This window comes from Podarcis cretensis, assembly GCF_951804945.1.
Source record: "Podarcis cretensis genome assembly, chromosome: 3".
NCBI lineage: Eukaryota > Metazoa > Chordata > Lepidosauria > Squamata > Lacertidae > Podarcis > Podarcis cretensis.
Window position 1 is genome coordinate 82040707 of NC_137172.1, and position 23863 is coordinate 82064569.

The 23863-nt window shown below is 40.3% G+C and overlaps 1 protein-coding gene across 2 annotated transcripts in view; it reads left to right on the top strand.

Moving 5' to 3' along the window:
- The window catches only part of RNGTT (RNA guanylyltransferase and 5'-phosphatase), a 119497-nt gene that overhangs the window by 23632 nt on the left and 72002 nt on the right, over positions 1-23863 (top strand). For both annotated transcript variants that reach the window (XM_079970484.1, XM_079970483.1), the window contains exons 9-10: positions 11869-12004; positions 15123-15194. In XM_079970484.1, the coding sequence (XP_079826610.1) occupies positions 11869-12004; positions 15123-15194 (208 nt within the window). The remainder of the gene's footprint in view (positions 1-11868; positions 12005-15122; positions 15195-23863) is intronic.

Here is a 23863-nt window from a genome sequence, read left to right on the forward strand (position 1 = left end):
AAGGCAAACTCACAGTCTTACGGACACAATACAAAACTTGGAAAGGTGTGGGGAGAGAAGAGGAAAGCAAGCAGATTTAAGCAAGACTTTTTGAGATTGTGAAATCCGAGTGGTATCATCTGATCTGAACCAGTGAGCCTCCCTGCTTTTAAGTACACTTACAGGACTCTTTGACATAACTGGCACTAGCCAGTTAACCAGTGGATGTGTTGGCTTAAGACCACCCAAGGACAACTGGGGAGGCTTCTAATTTTCCTTGCTTTCACGTTAGAGTAAGCAGGTTCATTTTGGAACTAAAATGATCCTGACTTTTCTTGGCTTTGAAATATTTTCTTATTCAGATTTTTAAAAATGTATTCTACTGCCCCTATTTAGTTTAAATGTGCTGTTTACTCAGGCATACCTTCCAGGGACCCATGCCAAAAGTGGACAGGGTCAAGAGTTTGATTTTCATCAAAATGAAATGATAATTAATAATGAGTATACTAAACTTGTGGTATGGAAGGCAATCTCCCCCCTCCCACCGCCAGTATTTAGATGTGACTAGTTTTATACGTTCGGAAGTTGTTTTTAAATTGCTTGAGTTGTGGCATTAGCAAGACTATGCAGCTCACCATGATTAAATGATACTTTTTAAATGTACGAATCATCATAAATCAAACCCCCTCACACTTTTAGATGGGACTGACAGTCATAAGAAATCCTACGCAGCTCACCAAGATTTAATGATTATTATTTTTTAAGTGACATTGGTGAAGTTGCTTAAATTTATCTCCAATTTATTAAGTTGCTTTCATGTTCTGACTAGGAACTTTGGAAGCAAGAGGTGGGCAGAGCACCGATTTTGATGGTGTCCAAACACTCCATAAAACAACTCTCATCTCCAGTGAAGGTTTCCAAGAGCAATGGAAGTTGTTGACCAGAAAAGGCAGGAAACCCAAGTGGCACAGAACACTGATGAGTGGTTGTTTTGTGTTTCTCTTTGCTTCTGTCACTACTGAAAGCTCTCACCATCATCAGGCCTTGGAGTGCTTGACCAATGCTCAGGAAACATCGGACACTTCCAAAGCTTGTGGATCTCCTCTGATGTTTCTTGTTACATCCAGTGCTTCCTGATCTCTTCCAGTTTGTTTATTTATTATTCTGTTTATGAATTGCTTCCCATAAAATATATTGAAACTGACTGAGCTTTCAGTGCCCTGCCTACTTTCAGGCCAACAAATATTGGACAAGCATTGGAGGAAATCAAGAAGCATCTCTGATGTATGTTTATTGCTGTTTGAAGACACATTCCTGGCCTGTTTGAACACCATCAAAAAAAGGCAGCGGAGGTCCCTGAGGAGGGCCAGAACTTGAGGACTGATGGGACAGTCCAAAAAGTTTCATAGGTTTGATCCAGATTCTTTGCCTCTGGCTTAAATGTTCATATCTGATGGGTTTTGGAGATCTTTGTGGGGTGGGGTGGGGAGGAACCAAGCTTTTAGATCACTTGAATAGATGTTTCAGTTGCAAAAGTTAGTTTTGTTAAAGTCTGTTCATAACTATGTAGTGCTTTTTACATTTAGTACTTAAAACAAACCAATACTTTCTTTTTCCCTGGGGGTCTTTATTCCCATAACTGAAGGAGAAAGGAAGTTTGAAGTTTGGATTGCATTTATGCGTAGCCTTTATTTTATGTGCTGCATTTCATGTAAGCTGCCCAGATGGTTACTGCTGATTCCAAGTTCATTTAAGTATCCTTCTGTGGAGTAAATGCTTAGTTATAAAGAACAAACATTTACTAAAAAATAATCATTCTTGATTTTGTCCCACATGAAGTGATACATACTTTTTGGAATTGGATGGAATTGAATTATTACCTTTTTATGGATTGTTGTAAGAGTTCCTTGAGGCTTATGAGCAGCACTGTTAATCAGCCAGTCTGAAAATGGAATAACCAATACAATAATGTGCTGTACATGCTCATTCGATTATTTACAAAGATACAGTACATCAAAATGCTAATTATCTTGTTTGTGTTGTGAATAATAATCTTGTAGTCCTTTTGTCTTAGAGTACTCTAATTAGATCAAGATAAATGGGATTCTTGTTTGTACGCAATGTTCAAGTTGCATAAGTGTAGACAACTATTTAATTTCATATTGTAGAACATTGAGAAAGGGATACTAAGCTTAGTATTCAAGAACCATCCAACCCTTAAGTGGAAGAGAAGCCAAGTGAAAGCCATCCTCCTAGATCAGTGCTTCGCAAACTTAGGTCTCCAGCTGTTTTTGGACTACAGCTCCCATCATTCCTAAGCTAGCAAGACAAGTGCTCAGGGAAGATGGGAATTGTACTCTGAAAACAGCTGGTGACCCAAGTTTGGGAAACAATGTCCTTGACTAAGAAACATAAAAGCACCACAATGTTTATGGGTATGTTTATGGAGAGCCAGTGTGGTGTAGTGGTTAAGAGCAGTAGACTTGTAATCTGGTGAACTGGGTTCGCTTCCCCGCTCCTCCACATGCAGCTGCTTGGTGACCTTGGGCTAGTCACACTTCTGTGAAGTCTCTCAGCCTCCTTCACCTCACAAAGTGTTTGTTGTGGGGGATGAAGGGAAAGGAGATTGTTAGCCGCTTTGAGACTCCTTAGGGTAGTGATAAAGCGGGATATCAAATCCAAGCTCTTCTTCTTCTTCTTCTTCTTCTTCTTCTTCTTCTTCTTCTTCTTCTTCTTCTTCTATGTACCATAGCTTGTGATTTTGGGGGAATTAGCTCCCTTTACTACCTGGGGGCCATCAGGTACATCATCATCAAATTTATATATTACCCTTCATCTGAAAATCACAGGGTGGTTCACAACATAAAAAAGCAAAATTAGAACACAAAATACATTTTAAAAAACCCGAAACCTGCTCGACACAAACATATTTAAAAGGACATAGTGCTTGTATTTGGGCCTGGAAACTAATTGTCATCCAGTGCTGTTGGACCAGAATCGGTGTAATATGCTCAAATTGTTGTGCCCTGGTGAGCAACCTGGTTGCCAAATTCTGCACCAAACAATCTTCAGAGGCTGCCCACCCAAAGTATTACATATTGAATTAATCTAACCTAGAAGTTACCAGAGCGTAGATGACAGAAGTTAGGCTATCCCTGTGATGACAGAAGTTAGGCTAACCCTGTCCTGATAGGGGTGCAACTGGGCCATCATCTGAAGCTGATGGATCCTTACTAACTGAAACTCATCCAGCACAACAAGACTCGACAGTGCTCTGGACACCCATTGAGATTCATCTGCTGTAACAGTGGAGTCAAGATCCCAGTGGAAGCAAGCAATTTTATCTTCCAAATGCTCTGCAAATAAGTCACAGTGAGCTACTGTCAGTTCTACCTCCTTCAGGCCATGATGTAAGAGTCCCCACACTACCCAGAAAAGCTCTGCTGGACAGCACAATGAGGATGCAATAGAGGCAGCAAAGTATGCTCTCTGCTGCCTTCACTGCCACTAGGTAGGCTTGATTATGAGCCTTCACAAGTGTTTGAAAGCATTTGACCAGAGTTTTCCTCCACTCACAATTGAGCTGTCTCCCAGCTTGTTTCTTTGCCATAAGATACGAAGTATACTAGGGAGTCAAGCAGGCTCCACAAAGTGGGAGAAGGGTGCTCTGGGATGATTGTTTCAATGGCCCATGCCATTTGGATGTTCCAGAGGTCAGCTAGGTCTTCGACAGTCATATCAGCCGGAAAGCCCATTTGAAAGCCCATTGGATCCATCAACCTCTGAGGGTGAACCATCCCTGATGCTGCACTGACTACCCAGTTTGAGGGAGAACAGGGGGAATAGAATCCTCCCCAACCCAAAAAAGGACATTCTGTTGACAAATAGAACTTATAGTTGTAAGTAGTCATTTGCTATATTTCATTATCTTTTTTTAAAAAAACCATGCAGTTGTTTTTTAAAACTTTTTTGGCAGTAGGTATACATCACCTGAATGTTGAGCTTTATTTTAATAGCATCAGTAGATGGCAGTAAATCATGACTGATTTTTATCCTTCCAAGATGACAGATTTATTTCCAGGGATCCTACCACCTAATGGCAAATTCAGCTAACTTGACTGTTTATTAGAAACCAAAGAACTATTTTGGGCTTGCCAAAGGGCTCTGATATACCCAGGGGAATATTTGACTTTTCTTTTGTTGTGCCACTTCACAAACTGCTTTTGAAAGTCTTCATTGCAGGCATGGAGGGTTTGCTGTTTGAGGAACATGAGCCCAATGTTCTTTGTGATATGCAAAACAAGTAACACACTTTTTTGGATTCTGTCCTTTATTAAATAATTTCTTTCCCCAAAGATGAAAGAGATTGGGCTTGCCATTTCTGGGGATTTAAAAATAGCAATGCACTTGTTTTCTGTTTACATTCATCTGACTTGGAGGGTGGGTTGAAGAAGGTGTGTTCAGTGCCTGACCTAGGGCAAAGTGAAGCTACCATTTCCTAAATCCTTATGTTTACAGTAACCAGAAAGTCTTCTTCTTTGTGATTACTTGTAGCCGAGTAAGATTGTCTTCCATAAACACGGTTTTAACAATGAGTCCGTAAGTGACTGTGGAGGCCAATTCTGGATCCACACGTCCTTCCAAAGTGGGGACATTGGTTTCTAGGTGGGAGTTGATCACAGTGTGGATTTGCCAAGCGTGCCTTCCTCTTAGCATGTTTCTCCCTTGCGTTCTGAGTTTGAATGTCTTCAAAGCCCATGACACCTTTGGTAAAGGCTGTCCTCTAATTGGAGCGCTCGCAGGCAAGTGTTTCCCAATTGTTGGTGTTTATGCTACATTTTTTAAGCTTTGCCTTGAGACAGTCTTTAAGCCTCTTTTGTTGACTACCAGCATTACGCTTTCCATTTTTAAGTTCAGAATAGAATAGTTGCTTTGGAAGATAATAATCAGGCATCTGCACAACATGACTAGTCCAACAAAGTTGATGTTGAAGAATCATTGCTTCAACACTGGTGATCTTTGTTCTTCCAGCACACTGGTATTAGTTCACCTGTCTTCCCAAGTGATGTGTAAAATTTTTCGGAGACACCGTTGATGGAATCTTTCGAGGAGTTGGAGATGGCGTTTAAAGTGGTCCTTGTTTCACAAGCATACAGTAAGGTTGGTAGTACAATAGCTTTGTAAAGAAACATTTTGGTTTCCCTGCAAATGTGCTGGTCCTCAAACACTCTGCACTTCAATCGGGAGAAAGCCGCACTTGCGGAGCTCAGGCAATGCTGGATTTCGGCATTCATGTCGGCCCTTGTGGAAAGATAACTGCCCAGGTAGGAGAAGTAATAGAAATTTTCCAACGTTACACCATTGAGTTGGATTTGTGGCGCTGCAGAGGGGTTATTTTGTACTCGTTGGTGCAGCACTTTGGTTGTTTGGATGTTGAGTGCTAGGCCAAGCTTTTTGTAAGCTTCTGCGAAGATATTTAGGATGGTTTGGAGGTCATCCTGTGCTTGACCTAGGGCAAATTGAAGTTACCATTTCCTAAATCCTCATGTTTACAGTAACCAGAAAGTAGAGATGCAATAAATGGACCAAGCACATAGGATACCTGTAATGCACAGGGACGGATGCTGGTGACATCATTTAGGAAGTAAAACTTTACTGGAAGCTGGATGCATTTTATATATTTTAAAAATGGTTTCTAGAGTCATGTGCCTTTTGTAATTTTGTACTATTGGTGCCATTGGGGATGCCAAACTGATTAGATTTGGGTTTGGAATAGGGAGACATTCAGTGGTGCACAAGTGGAATGACCTTCTACTCGTGCAGTCTTCCTTCTCTTCTTCTTCCCCTCAGTTCCCTCGATGTGCTGGGAATCTGCTCTGGAAGGCTAGGGAACCTACAATTTTAAATATTAATATGGCAGTATTGTTAAAGTGTATTAAAGTTGTTTAAACACCTGGGACGCACTGAAATACTTGAGTCTCTAACTGTGTAATTGAAATCCTTCCCAAAAGTTGCTTCAGATCACAGCTGAAATCTAATTGCATTTGCGACTTAAGCTATGTGATCTCATAGACTAAATCATAGTTGCATTGTTCATTTGGCTTAAACTGCAGGAGAGACACAGGATCAATAAACCAGCAACATGATATTTTTTAAAATAAAGTATCCTGGGGAAAGTATTTCAGAGGTGAATGGCGTTCTGAGTATTTCAGCTGCTTAAGGGCCTTCAGATCATTGTCATAGAGCCAAGGCTATGTTGCTTTACCTACCAAGTTGTGGGCGGCATGTGTGGCTATGTGGCCATAACAATGACCTACATTTAACTTCGTTGGCAAGTCCTAATTTTGCTTTCCCTTCCAAGTTCCTGCTGTCTCCTCCACCTCCTCCATATTTTAAAGTACACAAAGTTTTCTAAGTGCTGTACAGAGGCGAAACAGTACAGTCCCTTCCCGCAGGCTTTATAAACTAATAGGTGCATAACCACCACCACCACCAATTTCAACAGTCGGAAGTGCAATTACTTACATCTTAAGATGAAATCTGTAAGTAAAGGTCTCATTGTTAATATCGGATATATTTGGAGACAAGTGGCAGATGAAATTTTAACTCCTAAAGAAGCTTGTTACCTGACCTTTCAAAGTGTCTCTGTTACTCAGACGGAAGAACGTTCAATCTCAGGTATGTGCCTAGGAATAAGCAGGATGGATCATCACATAATTGCCTTCTGTTTGAAAGACTAGTGTAGAATGATGGAATACTGATCTAGCTGTGGGTATTTAGCAGAGGTATCACCGACTTTCTACATTCACATCTATCAGAAGGCGGTAAACAAGTGACAGTGCACCCACCAGTGCAGCAGTTTTACAACCATTTCCCCACACATTCCATTAGCAGCAATTTTACAACCACTTACGTGTGAACTGATAATTAGCTCTCCTATTTGTCCATCTAGCCTAGTATGGTCTAACATGACTGGAAGCAGCTCTCCAGGATGTCAAGCAGAGGTCTTTCCCATCACATCCTACTTGATCTTTCTGACAGCAGATACTGGGATTGAATTTAAGACCGTCTGCATATTTAAAAAATGTGCCATCATGCTAGTACTGAGGCATGGTCTCTTCCATAAATGGAATTGGTATGTAAAAGAGAGAAACATATACAGGAAAAGGTTGGCAAGGAATTCCTCCACAGACATTACATTAAAAATCGCTGGACTCTTTACGGTGACATTACAGGCACCCCCCCCCTTACACACATCTTACTCACATGTGATCATGTTTACATGGGTTGCTCTTATCGGGGCTTCTGCAATTTCACTTTTGCGTACAAGGCCCTGGAACATAACCAATGTGTTAGTAGGGTGACGCCTGCACTGAATGGGAATGTCCTTAGCAGTCAGTCAAGGCAGCAATGGGATTATACCCTATCAATGGCTTATAATTTAATATTTTTAGGGCAGAGCACAATGCAGAAAACACATTTAAAGCTGTAATTACAATAGTTTATAACATATTTTTCATAGTACAGCTTATCTTGGGATCTCTCAGTATGTTGGGCTTTTCCCAAATGAGTAAGAAACTCCGCTTTCCTCTTTGAGGAGTTAGAAAAGCTGATAATACTTGGACTGGCATCAGATATAACTAATGTTTTTTCTTGAACAGAGCATTACTGTAGTATTTGAAGATGTAGTGTGCAATGATAGGTTTCACTGAAGAAGCCAAAAAACAGAAAGAATTTATGTGTCCTGACTGTTGTACTTTCTGTCACTGGAGTTTTCTTTCAAGTGACATAGACAAATGTTTCTGTACTGTATAGACCTGTGCTATCATTGAAAGAACTACATGGGATATTGTATATTTACTGTAGTTACCATGTTTTTCCCCATTCTTGAATTCTGCTTATGCTCCTTAGTTCCCAAAATACTGGGAGCAGATTGTTGGGACTTATTTCGGGAAATGTTTTTGTGTGTTTCCTTCATAAATTCTGCTGCAGATGCAGAGCTCTCAGATTGCACCTGTCTGGACAATTTTTGGTTTCATTTGGATGTTATGTAGATCTGCTTTGTTAATAATCCAAACAAAATATGACATACACTGAACAGCATATGTAAAATTTTGTCTGCATTTGAGTGTTACACTGAAGAATAATGGCATACACGGGGGCATAGCATAAAATGAAATAGGCGAGTGTTCATTTCATGCATAAAGTGGTTTGAAAATATTTTACCCTCAGTAACAATAGTAGCTTATTTGACTTGGTTGCACAAAGGGATTTGGGAATATGAATATATGCTCAATATTTTTTTCTAGAGTCAAATAAGCTTCCGGCTAGTACTTCATTACCCCTGGTAGAATCCTAATCATAAGTGCTGAACAACCAGTAAGTTTCTTTCTTGACATGTTAGGAATGTAAGATTTAAATACTAGGTGTAGCCATACTCTCCCTGGGGAGAGACAGGGGGAAGAGACACATTAGCTTTGAAAATTTAAGTTTAAGAAGCACCAAATACTTGTAGTTTATTGAGCATAACTGTATGGACTCAAGGTATGAGCAGTGTTGATCTCATATAGGGTGGGTGCCATGTTTTATTGGACTGACCAGGAATTAAATATTTTTCTTAAGATTTTGAACTTTGCAAAGGTTGACTTCAAGCAATGTGAGGAATAGAGGAAAGGTTGGGCATACCCAGTGAGGTTTTAGACAAAGGGTGCATATGGCTGGTTCATTAGCTTTCTCCTGACTGCATTGGTGAGCTAGTCTTTATTGTTTCGATATTTTTACTTTTAGGTTATTTAGCAAAGGTGTGTCTAATAAGAAAACAAAGTACCTTCATCCTTAAATGAAGCTGTTAAATATTTGTGTTAACTTAGTGAATGCCATATGGGACGCAGGTGGCGCTGTGGGTTAAAGCCTCAGCGCCTAGGGCTTGCCGATCGAAAGGTCGGCGGTTCGAATCCCTGCGGCGGGGTGCGCTCCCGCTGCTCGGTCCCAGCGCCTGTCAACCTAGCAGTTCGAAAGCACCTCCGGGTGCAAGTAGATAAATAGGGACCGCTTACCAGCGGGAAGGTAAACGGCGTTTCCGTGTGCGGCTCTGGCTCTGGCTCTGGCTCTGGCCAGAGCAGCGATGTCACGCTGGCCACGTGACCCGGAAGTGTCTCCGGACAGCGCTGGCCCCTGGCCTCTTAAGTGAGATGGGCGCACAACCCCAGAGTCTGTCAAGACTGGCCCGTACGGGCAGGGGTACCTTTACCTTTACCTTTAGTGAATGCCATAACGGTAGGAGATGAATAAAACTGGGAGACGTCAATGCTTTTGGCTTTAGCTGTATTTAGGAAGCATACCAGGTAAAATTAGCAATTAGCTAAGAACTAAATACGACTTCTAGGAAAGCAAATACGGCAGCATTTGCCAATCTGATCTCTCCAGATGTTTGGACTGCAACTTCACTACATTAGTGAAGGCTGAAATAGGAGGGGATCAAATATGTGATGGCAAAAATGACTTTGTTGTTGTTGCTGCTTAATTTGTAGTTCCACCAGAGAGCTGTGAAGGCTCCAAATTAGAACAGTACAGTGGTACCTCTAGATACGCACACCTCTAGTTGCGTATCTTTCAGGATGCGAACGCGGCAAACCTGGAAGTATTTTTCCAGGTTTCGCCACATGCACAGAAGCGCTAAACCGTGTCATGCGCATGTGCAGAAACGCTAAACCATACCGTGCGCATGCGCAGAAGCAGCACCTCTGGTTGCAAATTCCTCAGGATGTGGCCAGACCTCAAGAACAGATCCCGTTGGCAGCTGGAGGTAACACTGTATTTGGAGCAAATCTGAGGTTTTACTCCCTAAGGACAACCTTACTTCCTGGAGACAGAATTGGGGGTGTCTGTTGTACATATTGAGTAGGACCCCTAGTACAGGCAGTGACCGTCTAGTCTGGAGGTTACGTTCCTGACCCTCGTGCATTGGCGGAGCACGCATAAACCCCTTCTGACCCCGTCCCCTCTTCACCCCGCTCCACTTCTGGGTTGCAGTGATGCATTTGTAGTGGCACCATACTTTTTTCTGCTGAGACTTGAAAGGGATTTCCTGTCAAGTGCTGTAGCACCATAAGTGGGCACACGACGTAGCTTTGACTGAGCCATCCAGAGTGGGCTCTGCTGAGGTAATTGGTACTGAGATATGTGGCCATCCTGGTGATGAGAATAATCTGTTCTAGATTGTTCAAGGAACAGGCCTGCAACAAAACTGTTGGGCAGGGATAAGGAGTTTCCAGGAGCACAGTTTCAGTAGCTTGCCTTCTCTGCTAGTACGTAATCCAGAGAAAGTTTACCTGAGCTTCATTGTGTTACCCAGTGAGTAGAGGACATCTTCTATGCACATAATGTCCCAGGTTCAATTCCTAATACTTTCTGTTAAAAAGATCTCAAGTAACAGGATTGAAAACACTTGGGTCTGAGACCTTGCATTGCTGCCGCCAGTCAAAGTGAACATTATTGGGGTCAATGGACTGGCAAAATAAGTCAACTTTTTGTGTACTCAGCGTTATTGACCAACATAGCTGAATGGGATGATAAACTTTGCAACTTCTATTTAGACACTGGACACATAGGAGCACTTTCCAAACAGCAGGGCAGAATTTGTATGCATCAAGAAGATTTGTTCAACATGAGGATGTGAAAAATCTTTTGATATGTCTTGTATCTTGGAACTCTAAACAAGCTCTGTCTGCTAAACAAATGTATCAAGATCCCTGAATATTTTACCTTTCCTGCATTTCAGCTTTTGCTATTCTATTTTGCCCATAAAAGAAGTAAAAGGAAGAGACAGTGGAAATTAAACTGTTTGATTTTAAAATATTTTCTTTTTAGAAAGCTACAAGCTAGATATGGATTCACTGACATAGAGGGATCAATTGTACATCATCCAGATTTTTGGAGCCTGGTCACTAAAATAGCCATATTCATCTTTTATCTTTGTTTCCAGATGTCCTAGCTCTTTGAACCAAAATAAAAGTTTATCTTCAAAAGAACATTATAACAAAGGACTTCACTTTATGAAAGACTTGTTCTGTCATGGAAAAAATATATAAAAGCTGAATGCACATGTGGATGTGGGTTGTTAACTTCAGAATTTTACCACACATGTTGGTATCACCCCTGTATTTTTCCTTCCTTCCATAAAATTTAAATGCCTCATTTCTGCTGATTTGTATTTTGCCCTATACTTATTTGCTTTTTAAGATTGCATTTTACAATAGTTACTAATTGCATGAGAATTATACTATTCATTCGACTCAAAGTAACTGAAATGTACACGAGTAATTGGACAAATCTGCTTTGAAATATATAGAAGATTTGTTTTTGTTTGCTGTGTTACACAAACATTTTCTTCCTTCCTAGAATGTTGTATATGAAATATGAAAAACAGCTGTATGGAATTCCAATTATTTATCTAATATGGACAGATGGAAGTTTGCAGCACCTCATAGGCAGTTCAGTTAGTAGCATAAAGATTTATGATGTAGTTCTTAGTGCATATTGGCTTTCATAAAGAGATAGTAGCATCATACACTTTGAGGCCAGTTTTGCTACAGTGGTATGTGTTCTGTATAGTTGTGTCAAATGCAGGATGAGGACTTTGTTCCTTGCCGACCTAGAACAACTAATTTAAAGCCTTTGGGGGCTTTAACCAGCATGAGTTATTATTTGAATCCTGGCCTCTTTTTTCTGAAATAATGCTGCTTATATGACTTCAAACAAACATGTCACAAGGTGCAGCTTGTCTGTAGTAATTGTACTCTTTTAGATTTAAAGGATGTGAAGTTAATAAAAACTGCTGCTGGCTTTGGGGTAAGTAGTGCTTTGATTGTCTTTAATTTTTCTTCGCAGGTATATGATGTTGATTGATGGCAAGAATGAAGTGTATATGATTGACAGAGATAACTCAGTGTTTCAGGTATCAAATCTGGAGTTTCCATTTCGTAAAGATCCACGTGTACACTTAGAAAATACTCTGATGGATGGGGTAAGAGGCTCTGTCTTTCTGTACCATATGCATGCTGTTTTCATTTCAGTAGTTTAAGAGAGTGTGGCAACAGTGAGGGAAGCCTAGTGTCCAATTATTTCTAGAATTTGCCCATTCTATGGTTTCAGAAGAAAATTACAGCTGGGGCTCTGTGAAGGTACCCACCAGATTGCCAGTAGTGACAGTCCATATTGTTCAAGTCACTTTGGGCTGACTTTGCAGAAGGCAGAAGCTCTCTGAGCAGCTCTGCACAAAGTAAAATTATACTCCACTCTTCCGCTGAGTCCTTTGGCATTTGGAGAAGAATAAGGAGGGCAGGATCTTTTCTTTTCTTTCCAAAACAAAACTTTGGGGGAAGCAGCACTGCAGTCTTCCTCACCACTTTTTCTTTCTCACTGCATGTGTAGAAGACATGTAGGAGGGGAGGGGTCAGTGATAGCCACACATAATAGCTTTCTGTGCTGCCATTTGTGATCCTGCTGCATACAACAGTTTCACCCCAAAAGAGAGATTTATCCAAAATGGTCACAGTGTAAATAAAATTAGCTGTGAGGAGCTAAAGGAAGACAGGTTCAAATTTGGTCCAAAAGACACTTCTCCCCCATAAACCATGCCCACCTGCCTCACAGGTAGAGTGGGAGCCATAGAGTGAGCTCCTGATTATGCAGTGGGCAAGAAAAGCACCCAATGGGTGGGAGCTCCAAAGACTGCTGGATTGGCTGTGAGAGAAAGTTCCCTGTAGGGAACTTGTTCATACAGACAATGCCTGCAAAAAGCAAGGCAAACTCGGCCGCAGGAGTGAGACGTGAGCCTTGTATGCACTTTCCATCACTTCAAACTCTTCACTGAATGTAGAGCGTGACTTTTGTACTGGGAAAGTCCAGACTTTATTTGAAACTGGAATTTCCCTGAGCTTAAGAGGACAAAACCTACGGTACTTAGTGGCCCTGGTTGTTTTAATGTCACAAAAATAATTTTGTGGAAAGCTTAAAATTTGTGGTAAGTGATTTCCAGTGTAGCTGTGCTTCTATCATGTACTTTCCCTTTGGAAATATTATACAGTCATACCTCATGTTATTTCCGCTTCATGTTACGTTCTTTCAGGTTACGTCCTGCGGTGACCCGGAAGTACCAGAAAGGGTTACTTCCGGGTTTCGCTGCAAGCGCAGAAGCGCAAAATGACATCATGCGCAGACGCGGCGAATCGCAACCCGCGCGTGCGCAGATGCGCCGCTGTGGGTTGCGTTCTTTTCATGTTGTTAATGGGCCTCCAGAACAGATCCCGTTCGTAACCAGAGGTACCACTGTCATTGGCCCTGGTCCTTTGGTTCCGTTGAGGGTGCTGTTAAGTTTAGTTAAATGAGTATCTATATACTGTTTTATATCCATAATAACCTCCATCACTTAGAGCAGTTACATATTTAGGGTGATGGAAAAATGATGAGGAATGCCTTTTTGGATTTTTAACCCAGTTTGTGCCCTTTGTGCTATAGCTGTCATTCCAGTAGATCCTGGATATATCTTCCTTCAGGTGAACTGCTCAGTCTTTCCAGGAATCATTTAAATACAATGTGAGGTGGATTTCTTTCAAAAGTCAAGTGTTTTCTTTCCATATTGCAAGGCTAGGGAGCAAAGGGTTTAGAATGTGACGTAAAATAAAAACATAAAATTTATAGCCATGTGAATTGCAATTGAAATCTATAATTAATATTGTAGCAGTGATGTGAAAGACTCAACAGCACCCTTGGACTTGGTGTCCTTTCTTCTCGTGGTTGTTTTTACTCTTTTAATATTGGCCTGCGCGATGATTTTTGACTGTATTAAATGTAAAACAAATGTCTTCAAAGTAAATTTGGTACAAAACACACACTTTATTAGAGATGCTGTCTTCACTTTACAACGAAAGCTATTACTTGTTGTGAACATTACACCAGATAATCAAACTCCTCACAGCAACTCTAGCATCCATTGTGAGTATACTCATTTTTAGTTTCCATGGCAACACAACTGTATAACAGAAACCCCCAAAGATGCATTTCTGGTCTCAAATGTTGCCCCAGAGCTCAATAATGCTCCTGGTGTTGTGCTTGCTTATTGATTTCATGTTAGTGTGAAAGCTGCAAGGAGAAAAGTACTACTCAGACTTGAATGCTGAGGGAGAAGAATATGAATTTCCAGCAACAGCTTTCCTTCAAGATGGCAATGTCCTGTTACAAGCTTTGCAAGCTCTCAGCCAGAGCTATCTCTCTTTCTGCCACAAGCTCTCCTTGAAGGGCTAGCCCACACCAATATCTCAAGGAAAGGACATCAGAATTTCAGAACAAAGACCAGAAGTGATGTTGCTAATATCCCTTAAGTTGTATAGTGAAGACCCTAGCACTAGAACTCAATGCTGAAAAAAGAGAGTTTATGCACTGCTACACCCCAGTACATGCCCTACAAGAGATTTACCATTTTTCTAGGGTGGTTTCGTTGATGACCAAACAGTGTCTACCGTCAGATTTTTTTTTTAAAAAAAGCAAAAGTTCCATTTCTTCATTCACAGAAAATATTTCTGCAACTTGGAACATGTCATCTACTAATTTCTGGAACAATATGGAGCAGCCCTGAAGTGTATTCAGACTTTGATTGGATGCACACATCTCCTCTTTGAACGATCAGTCTCAAACCCTAAACATCTGTTTTGTTTGCATGAGTTTGTTATCTATATGCTAATAGGAATATTCTGGATTTCATAGTAGTAAGAGCTTTATCATTACGTTGGCGCTGCAAACAAAAGCGAACCATATAAAACCAGCAATCTGGTGTTCATATTATTGTAAGAGCCTGATCGTGTCATGCATTATCCAGGTTTTGCTGATGTACTACCATTCATACAGCATGCATTTAAATTAACCTGTCTGTCCTGCTCAGCTCCAACCATCACCACACATCAACTGCCACATGGCTTTTGGCTTTTATGCAGTGTCAACCCCACTCCCAGCAAGAAAATTTCATGAAAAATGAATCCATGCTGGAAAACTGAGGGAGGGATCCTAATGGTAAAGCAAAACTTGTTAAAGTACTGCTTGCAAGTTTTGCAAAAATATTAAGATGTTATTTTGCTTCTTTTTTTCAGGAAATGATTATTGACAAGGTAAACGGCCAGGTTGTTCCTCGGTACTTGATATATGACATAATTAAATTCAGTGTAAGTATATCATGCTTTGAAACATTTAGTTAGGGTAAAGAAGAGCCAGTTCTAATAACCATTTGTATAAATGTATAAACTACTTCTTTAAACCAAATAAAAAACCTCTATATGGTGAAGAACAGTAGTATTTTTAGACAGCAATGCATACTTAAAGTCAATTACTATCACACCTGTCGAGCGAAACCGAAATGTGTAATGGGCAGCTGTATTGTTCAGCATGGAGACTATGCTGAATACATTTGTGGATTTTTCGTGTGTGACTTGGTAAGAGTGTGCTCCCTGGAGTCTTCTTCACTTAGTTTTTCTGAGCTTTTCTTACAGGATTCTCGGGGGGGGGGATCTTTTAGTAAAATCTCCCCTTCTCAGGGAGCAGAAAGGAGAACTACAAGGAAGGTTTGCAGCAGCAGTGGCAACCCCCCTTCCCATTTCATAGAAGTAGTCTAGGAGGATACCATGATCAATGGTGTTGAGAACCCCAGAGAGACAGAAATAGGAATAAAGTCATACTCCCTTTGATCTCTGTAAATCTCATTCGCCAGGGTGACCAAGGTCAACTCAGCCAAGACAGCTACCCCACTACAACTCTCTGCACCACCTTACTCAATAAGGATATATTTGTGACTGTTTGGAAGCTTTTCCAGTCCAAGGGTCCAAGGTTTTATTTTGCAGTGGCACTACCCCCTCATACATTGCACATTCTGGATCCAACCAGTCACACCCCTTTTGCTAGATTTAATAAGCCAGGGAGGGACAGGAGTCAAGAGGACTTGTGGTTGGGCATTAGACAGCAACATCTTGTCCTCATCAGCTGACTGCATCAGTTGAAACACAACACATCATTGGCTATGGCATTGGGTGCTTCATCTGGAATTGCAATAACTGCAGAGTCAGGGTTACTCTGAAGCTGAGGAACCTAATCCTCAAAGCATGAATCCAGTTAATCACAGCAGATCCTCAAATACTCCAGATGTCCTTCCCCCACAGTGGGAATCAATTAACATCTAGAAATAACTCCATCGGCTTGATCCTAGAGGATGCAATGCAATCTGTGAAATGAGCTTGCTCTGCAGTCCACACTGTCACATGGTAGGGTATCTTATGTGCCCCATGGTTAATTAACCATAGTTTGTTCTTGGGAACAAGAATTACTAGGTTTGAAACCAACAGGATCTGAAACCAACTTCATATGAAACAGTTGTGTTTGTTTGCCGGTGGATTTGATATTGCTTCTGCAAAAGGATTTCCTTTCCCCCTCCTCTTCCATGTACCCCCCAAATATGCTCCAGACAGTTGGGGAACCATCAAGCAGATTTGGAGTTGGCTGGAAGGCTGCATGGGGGAAGGAGAGGAAGGAGAAGTCGCTTATCTCTGTTATTTTAAGATGTTTACAATGGTTTTTAACACTGTGTATTAAATTTTAATGGTTGTAACCTGCCCTGGGACCTTTGGGTGAAGGGTAGGTTGAAACAAACAAAAACCAACCAACCAATCAAAACAGAACATAAATGTGGGGAGCCAAACTCCAATGACTCAGGTTTTCAGTTCCTGTTTTTACCTCCATAGCTGTAACTATGGGTTTCCAGTTTGGATGCAAAGAGAAGTGATGGTTAATTAAACTGGGAAACATTTAATTGGGGTCTGCCAAGAAGGCAGGAGGGAAGACGTGATTAAAAAATGGAGTGTGTGGGCACAAGCATTTCTGCGCATATCATAGCTTAAGAAACTGAACTGGACCCAATGTATTGCCCTGCATTCTGTTCCTCTGATTTAGTTAACATGACTGTTCTGGGTCAACAAATTAATTTTTAAATTAATGAGTTGTTTATTTCTTTACTGAAAGGCAGTTTCTTTAGCAGCACACATACATCAAACAAAGTAGACTATTCTAAAAGTTTGTGTGCTTATTTTAGGAGGAAAGGAACACCTATGCTGATAGGGTAGATTTCAGCCACCAGGAACTATATTAACCCTGGTTGAGATTAGTAATGCTTGAAAGTCAAAATACTTTAGGTTGCTTAGAATATAGTGGGAATCTGAAAAGGGAATTTACTAAGCAGCATTGTGCTTCCAGTTCAAGGACAGTTCCAGACAATGTGTTATCAGCAGGAGCAGAAGTAAGGCTTTATCTTCAAAAGGCCATTAACAGTAGCCAAGCTGTAAAGATGAAAAAAGCTAACAAACTGTCTTTATGCTAATTATAGAAGCCTAATTACAAAAATAGTTTAGCTGGAATGTTTGACTTGGCAAGAAGAAGCATAGTTTTTTCAGAGTTATTAGGTACTGAACAATGAAAATCAATGGGACGCGATGACTTGTCGCAGGGGGAAAGTGCTAGTTGTTGCTTATTTATATATTTTTTTAAATTCTGCTCCACCAAATGTTTGAAAGAGGCCCAATGGGTCATTATGAAAATGGTATAAAAACAGATTGCCACTCCCAATTTAGACCCAAATACAAAATCAGAATATAAACATTAACACTAATTTGTGCTGCATTGAATTATGTGCAGTCAATAGTAAGAGAAATGTATCGCTTCCAGATCCTTATAAAAGTAGAGTTTATAACAGTTGCTTTAAAAGTTTTGTTTTATTTATACATTATATATTCATGCCATTTTAAAAAATAGTCTTTCAAACTGGCTCATACAAAAAAAGCGCACAATATCCTGTTTCGTGCACAAACTAAACCTTAATTTAGAACTATATGCACAAGCAGTGATGAGTCTTATGTGCATGAGCCTTGTATCCAGTTGTGGGCATGAGGAAGAAGTCGGAAGAATCTGCTTCTGTTTTTAATCTAATTTATATACCTTAATGTCTGAAACTGGGAAAACTCTGGTTTGTGTAATCTATAATTTGTTCAAACAAGCCATAATCGTTGATTTAGAAGTCAGAGAAACCCTGGAGAGAGCCACTGCCCATCAGTGTAGACAACAGTGAACTGGATGGATCAATTATCAGCTTTCAGATAAGGCAGTTTTTCTGTGTTCCTAGTTTTGTGTGAAATGGACCATTGCTGCTGATGGGAACTGTACGTAAATGAAAATAAGACACCAGACAGATAGATAGATAGATAGATAGATAATACTTTATTCAGCTATAAGCCCACAAGGTAAAACAAATCAATAAATAAAATAGCATTTTACATTCTAAAATAGCAACTAAAATATTTCAACGCATAATCTCCTTCACATTACTTACAATCTCTAGATGTACCGTATTATGGCCTTGAAGATAAAGATGGTGCATAGAGTTAACTAGATTTTTAATAGTCATGCAGCATTCCATGAAGTCTTTTATATGAAAGAACTGCAAACAGGAATCTGGCCACCTGTAATGTTCTATAAGAGTCAATGTCCTGGAGTAGATAAGCTAGGTGTAATTCAGGTGGCTTAGCAACAATTGCCAGAATGGTTAAACTCAGAATCCTTGATCGGGGAGCAGTGTATAAAGGGCAATTAAACAAGATATGATAAAGGGAATCTATTGATTTGTTGTCACATGCGCATAAAACAGAGGTTTTACCGTTAGAAAATCTATTGCTCAGCACATTTGAGGGGAACACATTAAATCTGGCTCTAACAAATGCAAATCTATGCGACGCAACCGATAAGGTAGACAGATATCGAGGTATCTGGGACATAGATGTAATGCCCTGATTTATCGGAGAACATGTACCTCCACCTGTAGTAAGCTTTTGTTGCAAATCAACCTCCTCCAATCTTTGTTTGATGACCTTTTTAGCTGTAATTAGATCTAACTTTAGTATATCGGAAGGAGAGATTCCATAAGACAACAGTTTGGAATGGATTTTTGTTGCCCATGGGCTGGTGAATTCATCTCTCCAAAGGCACTGAATAAGATGGTAATTTGGCAATTTATGCCAAAGGGACAGCCAATAATTAAAGGCATGTCTCCACATCAGAATCTCTAAGGAGGGGGTCTTAAGTTCTACGCGAATGGCAGAGTTGCTTACACAGGAGGGTAATTTCAAAAGGCATCTGAGAAAAAGATTTTGCAATGTCACCAGAGGCATGAGGTTTACAAAGGCGCCCCATAAAGGGACCGCATAGGCCATAGTTGCAACCACTTTTGCACTATAAACTTTTAAGGCGGATGGAACATGCATAGCCCCCTCAGTAAAGAAGAAGCGTAATAGAGCGTAGATAAGGGCTTTAACCTTATTTTGTAGATATGTGATATGCGCTTTCCATACCATATTATACTGGAAGTAAATTCCTAGATATTGAAATTTGTAGACTTGTTCAATTGGCTTCCCCTCGAGTTCCCACTTATACAGTTTACGACTCCTGGAAAAAATTAAGACTTTAAATTTGGAATGGTTAATAGTAAGTAAATTTGTTTGACAATATAGCGCAAAAATCTTAAGGGCCCTCCTCAAACCGATTCTTGAATATGAGAGGATCACAGCATCGTCAGCGTACAATAATAAGGGGCAGCGATAGTCTGCAAGAAAATAAGACACCGGACAATGTTTACTAATGAAGCAATGAGACATTGAAGGCACGGGGTGTGTGGAAGGGAAGACTCACAGGGGACTTTGCAAAGCCAGAACGAAGAGGTAAAGTTTTAATATGCAGTAGATTCCAATTCAGGTCAGTTACTGCTGTGCTGTACTTGAGGTGTTCCATAGGTCTTTAATCTTGTAGCTGGTGATGGGCTAGAATGTCTCTGAGAGGGAAGGGGGAAGTAAACTCACTAGAGATGCTCCCTTTGACGTCCCCCAATGGGGTCAAGCTAATCTTCCGCTTGCCACAAATAGTGTTCTTGGGATGTAAGAGCTACACCTTCCCAGTGGCCCTTGGTTCCCTGGCTGTTGACAGAAGCCAACGTGACCTTCTGTTTGCTACTGCACGAATAATGCAATTAAAAGTTTTAAATATCCTTCTGTGGGAGAGTCTTTCCTATCAGTGTGTTATTTTGTTCTAGGTAAAGAATGGAGGGAACATGTAAAAGCTTAGGGGAGGAAAAAAGAACAGCAACTGTGCTACTACTACTTTGTGTGAGTTTGTAAATGCATCAAGAGAGAAAGTAAAGTGCAATGGTCAGATTGATCACATATATTTTTCTCAGACAACTTTTGGTCAAATGGAAATTGGATGGGCTACATATTAAATAAAGGGAAGAAATGTAATTCCTTGTGCTTTACAAGAGGTCAGACAAGTTAATCTGGTGTATTCTGGCTTTTAAAATCAAAGTCTGACTTGATAATGTAATCCATATGTGGGGAATTAATTTACCAAGTTCCCATCCATAATCATTTCTACAATAAGCTTTTTAAAATATTGCTTAAGTCTCAAAAAGACCTTCAGAATCTGAAATCCAAGCACCTAGATAGAAATGTGGTTTAAAAAAGGAATATTGTGTGAAATAGAATTAAGGATTGACTTCATAATTGAGTTAAACATTGATGGAATTGATAAGTAGTTTAGGCCATAATAAGAGTCCTGTTGTACCTTAGAGACATTCTGACCCACTCAAAACTTATCTTTTACTTTGAATCCTTCCTTTTAAAATATCCAGCAGTTTCGCTTCCACTATGTGGGATTTTTTTTCAGGGCGTATACAGGGTCAGGTTCTAGCATTAATGTGTCCAGAATGACACTTTTTCACTTGCTGCCTTACCGATAGTAAATGAAAACTTGCTTCAGGTGAATAGCCTGCTCAGGTGCTTCTACTCCTCAGTGGTGTTTTTGTGGACATACCAGCTTTTCTCGCATTGTACATGGTGTGCAGGGTTGAAGGAGCAAGTGCAGGGGCTACTTATCTGCTGGGTTGAATTAGTAGATAAGAAAACACTCGATAATCAAAACATCACTGGAATCATTGTAATTTCAAATAAAATTACAGCCTTCCTTAGTAAATTGCCTCTGTAACTTGAGGCAGCTTTTTATGAGCAAATAACTTCCCGGCCTTATGATTCATCCACACATTTGGTAGAAGGTATTTGCAGCTGAGGGACAACGCAATTGAATGCACTTCCACATCAGAAACTGGTGGTAAGCTAGCACTTAAGGACAAAAAGTTCTTTTTTTAAACAACAACATTTTTTATTAAAACATTTTGATTGTTTTAACAGGGAATACTATACCGTCAAAATAAGACAGATAAACCTCAAAACAATTAAATAAAGGAAACCCAAGCAAACAGGCTTCAATGGCCAGCTGCTCCTCCTCTCTCATTCTCAGGGGGAGCCAGCTACCGAAACTGCTCTGTGCTTGGCCTCCTCCACCTCCTCAACATTGAGGGGGCCCTGTCCCCTCCCAACAATTATTGGGGGGCAAAGACACCTGATACCTTTTTGGATGCATCAGATGAGTTGCAGGCTCCTTGTATTCCAAGTGATAGAACACTGAGTCCAAGCTAGTGGGAAGGAACATTCTAACCTGCCCAGGCTTTCAGTGGAGCACCAGAGTCATGAGAACATTAAATAGTCTGCATTAATTTATACAGAGTAAAAGGATGCGATGTTGGGTAGATGCTGTCAGTTATTACCAAATCACAGTGAGCACATGGCTGTTACAGAATGAACTGCATGCATTCTGCTTTTATTCCTTTGTGAATATTGACATTGTTCTGTGGAAATCTCTGCTGCCCTGAATGGCTTAATTGGCAGAAAATGTTGTTGTTTTTTAAAAAAACGTTCTTGGCGTTGGTTAAATTGTCCCCAGATTCCCATTATACATATATGTCATTCATTTCCTATTGTCTGTCTTCAAACTGCACTCTGCTTTTGGGAATAATAAATTAAATATCTTTGACTGAAAGAGTTTTTCCAAGCACTTTGTGAGTAGGCAAGGTAACATGATTGTTTTATGCCTTCCTTTGGAACGGGGCAGGAGAGGGAGCAACTGAGCCAGACACCTGCTTTCCCTATCTCCCCGATGAGGGAAAAGCAGTATATAAAAATACCAGTTAAAAGGGTAGCTTGAGATCACCTGAGTTTTTATAGAGAGGAACAGAGCCTTTTACTTGCTCTTCCAAATTTCCTTGTGGGAAATGCTTGTGTTGCCAGTATGATCCTAGCTTGCAATGATTGGTCATAGCTTGCAATGATTAGAATCAATATGGTAAATACACCAAAGCCCAGCTGATATTAGAATGCATAGACTCCTCACAAGAATCTACACATTGTGGAGGCAATTTGCATTTGTAATGGAACAGTAATAAAATTTAAGACTAGCAAACACACACTCCAGCGTGTTAGCAAGGACTCGAGCCTTTCCTATTTGTTGCTTGCATGTATTATAAAGAGAAAGCAACAATCTATAAGGCATTCTGTTCTGAAGTCCAAAGCATTTGGGAAGTGGCCTCCCTATAACTTTGTCATATGAGTACTCCATGGCAGATGACACTGTGCTATCCAGGTTCTTGATGTTTTTTAAGAGGTTGCGATATCCATTGTGCAGTACATAGAATCTTCCACTTCAAAGACGTAGGGTTATAATGCAATTTTGTTTCTCATTTCCCTGAAAGTTGCTATTTAATGTAGCAAGTTGACTAAGAGCAAATAGTTATTTTGCTGTATCATGCATTATTTATGAAGTGACTGTGGTCTTGTGTCAAGTTTAAAGATGCTCTTAATAGGATTCTAATAATTTTTAAAGTAGGTTAAATTGAGCTTAAATGGGAAATGGGTTTTAGCTTTGTAGTCATGTGCATAATTTCTATTTGGATTGAGTACTTGGTTTTGTATTTTTAAAATCTTTTAAAATTTGTGTTTAAAGAAACACATTTTATTTCTTTACAATATTTATGAATTTCACAAATTAGTCTTTATAGGAATTAATCAGATGTAGTCTATAATATTGGGACGCAGGTGGCGCTGTGGGTTAAAGCCTCAGCGCCTAGGGCTTGCCGATCGAAAGGTCGGCGGTTCGAATCCCCGCGGCGGGGTGCGCTCCCGCTGCTCGGTCCCAGCGCCTGCCAACCTAGCAGTTCGAAAGCACCTCCGGGTGCAAGTAGATAAATAGGGACCGCTTACCAGCGGGAAGGTAAACGGCGTTTCCGTGTGCGGCTCTGGCTCGCCAGAGCAGCGATGTCACGCTGGCCACGTGACCCGGAAGTGTCTCCGGACAGCGCTGGCCCCTGGCCTCTTAAGTGAGATGGGCGCACAACCCCAGAGTCTGTCAAGACTGGCCCGTACGGGCAGGGGTACCTTTACCTTTACCTTTACTTGGCTATAATATTAGAGGCTTTATGTATTGATTTTAAATCAATTCATAGTATAAGGTTTGTCCTCTTACTGGTTCTCTAATTTGGTCAGCTTGCAGACTTCGTGTACATGGACTTTCCTTTTTATATTAGTTTTTGAAATCTATCCTTTTAAAATGGAAAAAAAACCTATAATTCATGATAATTATTTGTTCTCTCCTTACATACTAAATAGATTTTCCATTGCAACTTTTTTTTTGTTAAACTAGCTTTTAAAAATATAAAAGCTACTCAATGGTTTTGAGCATTTTTTTTAAAAGGATACTTGAAATATTAAAAATATGTGTTTTTGAGATTTAGTAGAGAATTACCTCCTAAGGTCTTTGAATGCTTAAGGACGTTTTTGGGATTCCGTAATAGTGATTTTAAGGGATGTGGGTGGCGCTGTGGGTTAAACCACAGAGCCTAGGACTTGCCGATCAGAAGGTTGGC